The sequence below is a fragment of the Acytostelium subglobosum genome, assembly GCF_000787575.1.
Source record: "Acytostelium subglobosum LB1 DNA, scaffold: scaffold3, whole genome shotgun sequence".
In the NCBI taxonomy this organism is placed as follows: domain Eukaryota; phylum Evosea; class Eumycetozoa; order Acytosteliales; family Acytosteliaceae; genus Acytostelium; species Acytostelium subglobosum.
Window position 1 is genome coordinate 256,845 of NW_012236529.1, and position 11,488 is coordinate 268,332.

At 46.3% G+C, this 11,488-nt stretch overlaps 5 protein-coding genes across 5 annotated transcripts; 4 read left to right on the forward strand and 1 right to left on the reverse strand.

Moving 5' to 3' along the window:
• Window positions 1–1,116: 1,116 nt before the first annotated feature.
• Window positions 1,117–3,718, forward strand: SAMD00019534_015760 (hypothetical protein; the record flags this gene model as incomplete). The annotated part of the gene is made up of 3 exons (XM_012902167.1): window positions 1,117–1,296; window positions 1,376–1,462; window positions 1,541–3,718. The coding sequence occupies 3 exons, from the start codon at window positions 1,117–1,119 to the stop codon at window positions 3,716–3,718; spliced, it is 2,445 nt and encodes an 814-aa protein (XP_012757621.1).
• A 415-nt stretch (window positions 3,719–4,133) lies between these two features.
• SAMD00019534_015770 (hypothetical protein) lies at window positions 4,134–5,972 on the forward strand (the record flags this gene model as incomplete). The annotated part of the gene is made up of 1 exon (XM_012902168.1): window positions 4,134–5,972. The coding sequence occupies one exon, from the start codon at window positions 4,134–4,136 to the stop codon at window positions 5,970–5,972; it is 1,839 nt and encodes a 612-aa protein (XP_012757622.1).
• Window positions 5,973–6,004: 32 nt separating this feature from the next.
• On the forward strand, window positions 6,005–7,835 carry SAMD00019534_015780 (hypothetical protein; the record flags this gene model as incomplete). Its single annotated transcript, XM_012902169.1, has 3 exons — window positions 6,005–6,335; window positions 6,401–6,741; window positions 6,810–7,835. The coding sequence occupies 3 exons, from the start codon at window positions 6,005–6,007 to the stop codon at window positions 7,833–7,835; spliced, it is 1,698 nt and encodes a 565-aa protein (XP_012757623.1).
• Window positions 7,836–7,895: 60 nt separating this feature from the next.
• On the reverse strand, window positions 7,896–9,312 carry SAMD00019534_015790 (hypothetical protein; the record flags this gene model as incomplete). Its single annotated transcript, XM_012902170.1, has 4 exons — window positions 7,896–8,108; window positions 8,181–8,381; window positions 8,508–9,149; window positions 9,232–9,312. The coding sequence occupies 4 exons, from the start codon at window positions 9,310–9,312 to the stop codon at window positions 7,896–7,898; spliced, it is 1,137 nt and encodes a 378-aa protein (XP_012757624.1).
• Window positions 9,313–10,602: 1,290 nt separating this feature from the next.
• Window positions 10,603–11,478, forward strand: SAMD00019534_015800 (hypothetical protein; the record flags this gene model as incomplete). The annotated part of the gene is made up of 1 exon (XM_012902171.1): window positions 10,603–11,478. The coding sequence occupies one exon, from the start codon at window positions 10,603–10,605 to the stop codon at window positions 11,476–11,478; it is 876 nt and encodes a 291-aa protein (XP_012757625.1).
• Window positions 11,479–11,488: the final 10 nt, after the last annotated feature.

The window sequence follows — 11,488 nt, forward strand, 5'->3', positions numbered from 1 at the left end:
CGAGTCCAGCTGCAACACCAGCATCTGCCAGTCCAGCTCCAGCKGCAACACCAGCMTCTGCCAGTCCAGCMCCAGCTGCAACACCAGCWTCAGCTAGCCCAGCTCCAGCTGCCACMCCSGCCTCAACTAGCCCAGCTCCAGCTGCCACTCCAGCCTCAGCTAGCCCAGCTCCAGCTGCCACTCCAGCCTCAGCTAGCCCAGCTCCAGCGGCAACACCAGCATCTGCCAGTCCAGCCCCAGCTGCAACACCAGCCTCAGCTAGCCCAGCTCCAGCTGCAACACCAGCATCTGCCAGTCCAGCTCCAGCTGCCACACCGGCCTCAGCTAGCCCAGTTCCAGCTGCCACACCAGCATCAACAGCTCCAGCTCCAGCATCGACACCAGCATCGTCCAGTCCATCAACTCCATCAGCACCAGCTGCAACCTCGGCATCATCTGCCCCAGTTGCCTCCCCAGCAGCTACTCCAACCTCATCCGCTCCAGCTGCCACGTCAGCCTCAGCTAGCCCAGCTCCAGCTGCCACTCCAGCCTCAGCTAGCCCAGCTCCAGCTGCCACCCCCGCATCTTCAACTCCATCAGCACCGGCTGCCACTCCAGCCTCATCTGCTCCAGCTCCAGCTGCCACCCCAGCCTCAGCTAGTCCGGCTCCCGCCCCACCAGCATCATCAACTCCAGCCGCCCCATCAGCTCCAGCATCACCAGCCTCATCAGTTCCAGCTCCAGCTGCCACTCCATCCGCTTCATCCCAGCCGACACAACCAATTACAACCTCTTCATCGCCAGCTGCACCCGCGGCCACTACTACCACATCTGGCTCAACCACAACAACACCCATAGCTGTTTCGACGACCTCTGCAGGCTCCTCACCAGCCCCTCCATCTCCACCCGCCATCCCAACGACTGCCTAAAGTCAAGATCATCACCCCATAAATTGACCAACACGTAACGTTGTGGTGCTCTCTAACACTCCTTCGTTCGTTTTTCACTCACACACAACATGTAAATAAACAAATAAATCAAAACAAATTAATTAATCAAAACGACTCGTGTTTCATTCTTCATTCCATTCATAATCATACTTGATAGTTGTGTAATATCATATAATATATATATAACATGGATATTAGTAACGGAGGAGGAAAGAAGAGAAAGTCTGATGATGACTTTGTCAGAACATTGGACGACGATGAGAATGAAGAGTTATTTGAGGATGTCGAAGGCGAGTGTCTCGAAGACGATGACGAGCAAATGGCAACAGTTGACGATGATGTTCTAGATAAGACTGCTGAGTTCAAAGTATGTTTAAGCCCCCCGAGTTAGACACAAAGTCTCATTCACTCACTCATTCAATCAATGAATCAATCAATCAATCTAGTTTGAGGATGATAACAAGGTTGCACTACCATGGAACTTTCAACCAACGATTGAGTTGATGAAGAAACAGACTATTGCATCCGGTTCAGTATGTGTATCTTCAATTAATGACTCTCGCGACACATCGATCACTCACTCGTTCAATCATTCGACTTCATCAATGTAGAATCAAACATCGATACAGGATAAGATTCAACAAAGATTGAATGCAAAGAAGTTTAACAAGTTGGAGAATAAGAAGAAGAAGAATGAAGATGGTGAAGAAGAGGATGATGATGATGAGGATGAAGATGAGGAAAATGATGAAGCCCCAAATGAGGACGATGAGGAAGAAGATACAATAACAACAGATGAGAAGAAGAAGAATGATAGTTTCAAGACTCTACAATCGAATAGACGAAGAAAACAAGAGATAGAAGAGGAGTTGCCAACGTTTGATGAGTTGCATTTATCAAGACCACTTCAAAAGGCCATTGCTGATCTTGGCTTCTCGATGCCAACACCAATCCAGGCCAAGACAATCCCACTGGCACTCAACGGCAAGGACATTCTGGCCAGTGCCACCACAGGCTCAGGTAAGACTGCCGCATTCCTATTGCCAATCCTCGAGAGACTACTATATCGCGACGTTGAGCATCGCGCCATCCGTGTGCTGGTCCTGCTGCCAACGCGTGAGCTGGCACTTCAATGCCAGTCCGTGCTGGGCAACCTGGCCAAGTACTCCAACATCACATCGTGCCTCGTCGTGGGAGGTCTCAGCAACAAGGTGCAAGAGGTCGAGCTGCGCAAGCGCCCCGACGTCGTCATTGCCACTCCCGGTCGTCTGATCGACCATCTGCTGAATGCCTACGACGTGGGTCTGGACGACCTGGAGATCCTGGTGCTGGACGAGGCCGATCGTCTGCTGGACATGGGTTTCAAGGACGAGTTGGAGAAGATTGTGGACAGCTGTCCAAGCGCCAGACAGACGATGCTGTTCTCGGCCACTCTCTCAGACGAGGTCAAGCAGCTGGGCAAGTTGTCACTCAACGCACCCATCCGTGTGGCCGTCGATGCGCTCTACCAGGTGGCCTCAACGCTCGAGCAAGAGTTTGTCAAGATCAAGCCACAGGCGCTGGGCGACCGTCCCGCGTTGCTCCTGTCGCTGGCAACACGTGTCTTCAACAATGGTGGCACGATCGTGTTCTTCAAGAGCAAGAAGGAGGTGCATCGCATGCGAATCATATTTGGTCTGGCTGGCCTGTCGGCGGCCGAGCTGCACGGCGACCTGTCGCAGGAGCAGCGTTTCGAATCCCTTCAGCAGTTCCGTGATGGCAAGGTCAATTTCTTGTTGGCGTCGGATGTGGCTGCGCGTGGACTCGACGTGCTTGGAGTCAAGGTGGTGATCAACTACAACATCCCGCGCAACCTGGCACAGTACATTCACAGAGTTGGTAGAACGGCGCGTGCAGGAAATGAGGGCCGCGCGTGTTCATTTGTCACTGACGGCGACCGCAAGATTCTAAAGGAGATCGTTTCGCGCGCCAAGGCAAAGGCAAAGAGCAGAACAGTGTCGCAAGAGAGTGTCAAGTATTGGCGCAACCGCATTGATGAGTTTGCCGAGGACATCAAGTCGATCATCAAGGAGGAGCTCAAGGAGATGGATCTGCGCAAGGCTGAGAAAGAGCTGGCAAAGGCCGAGAAGCTGCTCAACGAGAAGAAGGGCGCACCCGTCAACCCCATGGACCTGGACAAGCAGTGGTTCATCTCCAAGTCCGACCAGGCCAAGGCCAAGGAGGCTTGGAAGATCGAGGCCGGCATACTCGACCCCAAGACTCTGGCCGAGGCCAAGGCCGCCAAGGAGGAGGCTGTCAACAAGAAGAAGGAGGCACGCGATCCCTACGCAGGACTATCAAGAAGAAAGAGAAGAAGCAAGATGCATCGCGAGGAGCTGGCCCGCGAGATGGCCGAGGAGCAGCAGGGCAGCGACGACGACGGCGACGATGATGTGCTGGCTAGCATCAATGGCAAGCGACCAAAGAAGCCCGTCGACAAGGAGCTGGTGGACAAGGAGTTTAGACGCATGCAGAACAGCCAGAAGGCATCGGGCAAGGCCACCAAGAAGATCGAGGCATTACGTCGCGTTGGTATATACACAGGACCCACTGAACAAGAGAAGCTCAAGATGGACAAGAAACAAAGCAAGAAGGATGCCAAGAAGAACAAGTCTGGCTCCAAAGGACCACTCAACAAACAAATCAGAAGTACAGACTTTGAGAAAGACATCAACTCTATCAGTGGCGGTTCAAGTTCATTCGTCAAAGGCAAAGCTCAACAAGCCAAGAAGAAGAGGAGGCTCGACTAAACATAAACATTAATTAACATATATGAGTGAATGTTTATTGTTGCCAGAGGTTGGATTTTAAAATTAATGCGGCCAATGAAGCGGCAACTGTTTCCGTCGCCAGAAGATTAATGGTAGCACCCCCCTAAACAGAACTCCCGTCACTCTTACTAAAAACCCCAATTATTCTGGAAATCATTCAGATCGAAGGGGGTTGAGTGTCTTTTTCCAACTTGAGACTCGATCTGAATCTTTATTTGATTGAATCAATATTTATTGGATGACGTCAATACTTTCATTCATTCATTCAATTCGCCTTATTATCATTATTGATGAAAGAGATACATAATACATATACTCATACTAATATATATTACTACTATTTAGATAGTTGACACAAACACATCAACAAACACATAATATAACATAACAAAGGATGGATACTCCACCACCAGACACAGAAAATACTACTACCACTACTGCTACCACTTCTAATGCCACTTCAACCAAGGTGTCATTCGAGAGCACTTCATTGACTTTGTCAGATTTACCAAATGTACAGGTGGCTGATGGCCATTTGAGATTGGAATTGGCATTGCCAAGGGCTGTTGATGAGAGTCGATTGACTGTTCCAGGCTCAGCGGGAAGGAAGCATATGATTGTTGTAATGGTCGATAAGAGTGGATCGATGTATCATGTTTGGAACCAGGTGCAATGCATCCTGCAGACACTGTTCACAATCGTATTCAATCAGACTGCCGACATTGTGTTGGAAGTCATCTTCTTCAATGACACGGCCTATCGCATGGCCTGGACACCAGAGAACTACAAGCAGCTGATCATGGAAGAGCGCGCCAATGGCAAGACATGCTTCGCCTCATTGTTTGGCTTGGCTGGCGACCTCTTGCGCACTCACTTCAAGAAGAACACTGAGTTCCGCAGCGACTTGTTCTACGACCCACGCACCGACGTCTCGATGGTGTTGCTCACTGATGGCGCACATACCACAAACCGCGATCACAAGAAGGAGTTTGCAAACTTGCGCGCACTGATCAAGTCCATCACCAATGCCGAGATCACTGTACACACCATGGGCTTCACTGAGAACTCGCGATTCCAAGATCTGGATGGCATCAGGAAGTTGTTGGGTAACAAGGAGGGCATCTATCAGTATGCCGAGCCAGGTGATGGCCCACACGCACTTCACGAGAAGCTCAACTTCATCTTTAGCTTCATCCTCACGACAGGCAAGACTGTGCCCGCCGTCATCTCCTGGTCGCCCGACAGCGGCCTGGTCTTTGTCGAGAGTGGCACCAACTCAATCAAGACAACACTGGTCTTTGACAATGACGGCGAGTACGACATCACCTTTGCCGTGGCCAGGATGCCCCTGGCCACAGACCTGGTGATGCCCTCACACTACGCTCTCACCGTCCAGATGGACGACTCGCCAGCACTGCACACCACCTCTATCACACCCATCCTCAAGAAGTTGTCCAATGAGCTGTTGACCCAGTACAAGTTGCAGAGACTGCAGGTCAAGCTCAACAATCTGTTCTCACGTGTATCAACTCATGGCAAGGACAACACACCCAATGAGGAGACAAAGGAGGTTTACCGTCGCGAGATCCTCGCCATTCAATCGGGCCTCAATGAGGTGGACAACACTGTTATCTTTAGCTTTGGCAAGCAGGCTCGTGGCGAGATCACTGAGCTCAAGGTATCATGCCTCAAGCAGACAAGTCAGTTGCTCGAGTTAATCAACACATGGTTCAAGAGTGAGTGGACCACCAAGACATCGGCGAGAATGGCCGACATCACCTACCAGTTCATGTTCAAGAATGAGGGACGACAGCGCCGTGCCACGTTCAAGATCGCCAGAAACGCCGCAGCCATGATGAAGGACGCCACTCAACTCAAGCAAGTCGAGGTCGACCTCGACTACTTTGACGCGATCAAGGATGCCAAGCAGTTGGACCTGTTGGAGAAGTCCAAGAACCTGTTCTCATGCACACTCTCTCTTTGCAATTGGATCGAGTTGGCTGAGGAGAAAGACATCTTGGGCTTTGGTCTCTCCATCCAGCGTCCAGAGACCGTGATCGACGACCCCACTCAAGTGCGAATCATTGATTTCTCCACCACATTCCTCGGCAAGTCATCAATCGAGGATGCCATTGCATTGTCCATTCATTCAGTTGGCCAGGACAAGACAACTGGAGGTTTTGAGGTTGGACGCGACAAGGTGTCGGCCGCCAGTCAAGGGTCGTGGTCGTGAACCAATCAACTCTTGGATGCCACTCTATCTGCATGCCGAGCATTGGAAGTCAGCTCAATTCCAACTCAAAGAATATCATTGCATACTTTGTCACATTGGATCCCATGGCATACTCTTGGGATCAGATCAATGCTGTGTTCTTGCTCTTGGGTCACATGGTGTCCAAGGAGATTGGAGAGCGTCAGCTGCACCTGGTCATCCAATTCATTCGTACATGTCGCGAGATTGCCCTCCAGTTCAAGTTCATCGAGCATATCAAGAAGCAACTCCTCACCGTCCTCACACGCCCACTCTACGCCATCGCTGAGCAGCCAAAGAACATCTTTGTGCTCATTGGATACTTGATGGTACTCACTCCCGATGGTAAGTACAACTCACGTTCACCCAATCACATGATCGTTTACTCACTCTCTCAATCAATCAATCAGACGTCAAGACTTTCGGAGATACATTCAGCTGGACCAAGATATGGGAGGTGTTGTTGGAGTCATCCATTCGTAGATCTTGCTTCACATTCTTCAAGGAGAGAGTGCAGCCAGAGATTGATGGTTATGTCTCTGATATCCTATTTGGCAAGCATGTTCCATCTCAGAGTGGATCAAAACCGATTGTTTCAATGTTGGAGATTGGTGATGAGTCAACTTCAACCCCTACCCCAGCTCCAACTCCAACTCCAACTCCAACTCAATCAGTTGTCGAGGTCCAAGAGTCAACAGAGCAAACTGTAGATAGAGACCAAGTGGTTGCCAAGGTGTTTGATACCATCTCTGTATGTATAACCTGATTGAAGATGAGTGATCATTAAAATTACATGTACTAACATTGAACAAATATTAGAATTACAAGTCCTACCCTGTTGAATGGTCAGCAGACACTGATCACATTGTACAGTACTTTGACGTTCAGAAGTTGAGCCCTGAGTCATTCAAGGATAACTTCCATGATTTTGCTCTATTCAACATGGAGTCTTTGATCAAGATGTCCAATCTGATGGAGAACAGAGGCTATCCAACAGTGAGCTCATTGCAGCATTGTTTGCAGTTTGTATTCCACTGGAGAAGTATCCTTGATGGACCATCCCAGCAGCAGACCTCGAACGAGGAGGCATCCTACGATGCATTCAAGTACTTGGACTCATGCTTTGGTGTTGCACCAGATGATTGGATTGAGACCATTAAGAATGGCGCCAGACATCAGAGTGACTCTGCGCCAACCATCAGCATTGGCAACTACATGGCCACTGTACAGTCATACTACCAACCCAACAACAAGGACTCTTTGGAACTCACCATCCAGAAGATTCGTGCCATGATCTGTCAGGGTGTAATGTACCGCACCAACAAGGTGGCCAACGCTGCCGCCGATGCAGGACTGTTCACCGACACCTCTGCCGACCCAGTGCGCTGTCTTGACGAGATTCACCGCCAGGTCAAGGAGCGCTACCAGGTCGTGATGAGGAAGATGGAGACTGACCTGTACTTCTCTGCGCGAATCTCAAGCGGACTCAAGTCCACCGACTTGTCGTCGTTCTCTGTGTCCATCCCACATTCGGGCAGTCCATACTTTAGGGATGTCGTCAGTCAGTGGTGCAAGAAGAACTTGGAGACAGAGGTGCCATTCGCTCAAGAGAAGTTGATCATCGTGTTGTCCTCGGTCCGTTTGACTGTGGATGACAATGGTAACCCAACTGTTTACCTCTGCAACAATGCACTGGCCAAGCAAGTGCCATGGAGATATGGAAGGAAGGCCACCAGTCGATTCATTCGTGCATGGGGACGTGACAAGTTCCTCGACATTGCCAGCAGAGCACAATTCAATGTCTACTTGTATTACAAGCATACCATGGAGGAAGAAATTCTATAAATCCACTAACTGTTTGATCGAATCATTCATTACTTTGTTTGTTTGTTTGATTGATTATATTTATAAAGGTGACAGTCCACCATAAATTGGGAACCAGTGATAATACATGTTGGACATGATGAACATGATTAGTAGGTCAGCTGCCATGTGACCAAGCACACCAACCATTGGTCCAAAGCATTGTACCAGCACATTAAACAATGCTCCACCCATGAATATAACGAAACAGAACAGAAAAGATACCCAGATATTGAAGAATACTATGAGTACAAACTAAAGTTGTTGATTGAATGGTGTCAGAATGGATGAATGAATGGATGGATTGATTAATGGATGGATACTTACAAAGTGATAGGCCATGTAAAAGAATGTGATTATTGCACGATGGATAAATGATGAGCCAAAGGTATTGACAAGGAACATTCGCCAGAACCATTCTTCAACGAATGGATTGACCAGGGTGAAGTAAACAAAGAATACAAACAGTGGCACATGATACTTTAGCAATCCATATGACTCTATCTTTTGTGCAACATTTGGTATAATCTTGATTGATTGAATGGTTGAATGAGTGAGTAAGGTTGGAATAGTTCCAATGAATGATTGATTGAAGGAATGATTCCATTGAATGATTCCAGTGATGTACAAGTGATTGATTATGATTATACTTACATTTGCCAGTGCATAGTATAATGCTAGACCAAGTCCTACACTAAACACGAATAGAAGGATGCCAAATACATATTGCATCCTCGATGAGAGTGATAACTTGACTAATGTGTACCAGGGCAGTCCTCTATAATTATATACATCCTTTGGAATCAATAGCTCCACTTCCTGATTTGGTGCATGATCCTCTTGTGTCTCTGGTTGTCGACCTGAATTGCCATTTATACTGTGCGGCAGTTGGTCAATGTCTGGCATGATATCATGTATGACATGATACTCTTGATGCTGCTGTTGATGATGTTGATGTTGAATGACATATGATTCGTTGCTACTTGAACTCAGACTGTCCCTGCTTCCACGACTGTGTTCATAACTGTTGTATAGTGTGCCGTTGATATTGCTGTTGGTGTTGATGGGATGCCTCGACGACAGATTGTGTTCGTCGTGATGTTTGACTTGATAATGGAACATATAGATACAGGAGAAGCTTATACAGGAGAGATGGAATAGACCGATTGATGCCCAGATGTCTTTGCAAATGTGGAGAAAGATCAGCATGATCACCGTTGGCATGAACATCGCCAAAAACAAGAAGTATAATCGCAGATTGTCCAACTTTGGTGGATGGTCCTTAAGGTTCCAATGCTTTTGTTTTGTTTGAGTGGATCACTGATGTAAGTGACATGGTTGATTAAGTGTGATTGATTGAGTTGGGCACTGAACATACCAATGTCTTTGAATCGTAGTTGATATAACTATAGTATTCAATCATCTTCAGTCGAGAGTAGTCTATCAGTACCTTGACCATCTTTTATTTGTTATATATATATATATATATATATATGTATATTTTATTGTTTGTTGTGTTTGTGTTTGTATGTATTATTTGTTCTCTGTTCCATTACCAAAATGTGATTGATGGTGTGAGCCCAGTGCACTCCCATTGATCACGAACATGATCAAAAAACACCTAAAAACCCACTCTACCACAACCACAAACTACACACAGCCCAACTTATCGTAGTGGTGTTGGATTATTGATGAAGTGGGTGATGAAGGTTCCAAACGAACCATATGATCATCTTTAATTTTTATTATTATGTCTTCCACAACATCAAATACATCTTCCAAAGAGGAATCTAGTGAACAACCTCATCATCCTACTAAACCAGTACAATCTGTTGTAGTCAATGTAAGCTTGGTATTTGTTAAATATCGAGATAAGTACTTGCTTGTTGAAGAGACCAACAGACAATGGTTCACACCTGCTGGTCGTGTGGAGATTGGTGAATCCTTTGATAAAGCTGCACTTAGGGAGACAATAGAAGGTAACTCATTCAATCAATCATACATTCAATCTCCATCACTCACTTACTCCATCATTCAGAATCAGGTGTAGAGGTCAAACTTGATGGTATAATCAAGGTATGCCATTCTCCACAGTTTGGATTGTATCCAAGTAGAATGTTGGTATATTACTTGGCAACACCATTGATCAAACAGGAACAACAATTGGATGAATGGCCAACACCAAAGACACAACCTGATCATCATTCATTACAATCAAAATGGTTTAGCCTGGCTGAGATTGAACGTTTGAATCTAAGAAGTCAACAAGTTATTGAGATCATACGTTATATAGAATCGACACAATTCAAGTTATATCCAGTTGATATGATATGTTTGGAAGGAACACTATGGTGGGACAACACCTCTTCCTCCACCTCCTCATCATCGGTGGACAAAAGGAAACAATCATTCGCAAAGAAGTTATTCAAGTGATTGATTGGGATAGACCATGCTGATTAATCATATCAATAAAGTTAACTGTATTAAATGAAAAGGAGTCAGAGTCTGGAAGCTATTCGTTATTGGTCACTTTGGAATGTCCAATAAATTGAAACGATGTGGTTCACCAAAAGATTTCCCTTTTAGGACATGATCAAGTCATTCATTCATTCAATCAACCGATGACCAACAATGTCAACAGCAACAAAGAATAATAATAATAATAAGGATAAGCCTCAAACAGTAATAAGGAAGAGGACTACAGTATCCTTCAAAGATACAATAGCATCACCTTATCCAAAGACAACAGATGTGTTGTAAGTCATTCACATCACCACGCGTCAACGTTAGACTAACGAGCAATCAACGATTTAGAGTACCCATTGGAGATATAGAGGCAAAGAAGATTGTACAACAGTTGACAGATTTATATGCTAGTGATAGAGAGAGGAAACAAAAGAAACGAGAGTTATCATCAAAGCTACAATATGACATTTACAAGAATCAGTATCAACTACGTGGAAACAAGATACAACTAAAGAAGTTAGAGTCAACTCAAAAGAAGTTGAACAAGCAACAACAACAGACGAATGGAGATGGAGATGGAGATGAGGACATTGCTAAACAGATGAAGTCAATACAATCAACAATCGATGATAATAGGACGATAATGACTACTTTGTTGGTTGATAAGAAACGAAAGATGAGCGAGTTGGATGAGGAGTTGGTCATATCTGATCAATCAGTCGATCATTTAATTATAACTGGTGTCAATGCTATTACAAAGGCAATGGAGAAGGATGAGAGTGTTCGTCCAACACTTCGTCTGTTGATCATTTGTCTGCCGTCAAACAATGCCGCTGGCAATCTAATGATCGATCACCTACCATTCATGGCGAGCATGCGCAACATCCCCTACGTCTTGATGCCCAACTCATTCACAATTGAAATCAACGCCGCTCTCTCACTCAAGTCTGCATTGGGGATCGCTATCAAGGAGGACAAGACGTCAAAGCCCAACAAACTTATCGAGTCACTTGTTCAGATGGGCGTGGAAACATGGAAGAGCACACAAAAGATTGAATATCCCTTCGCAGGGTCGTCGTTATCGCAGGCTGCTGCACCAGCAATCGAGCTGAAACCAACAAAGATCATCAAGGAAGGTAATAAACGACTGCGAGTTTGATGATTGATTG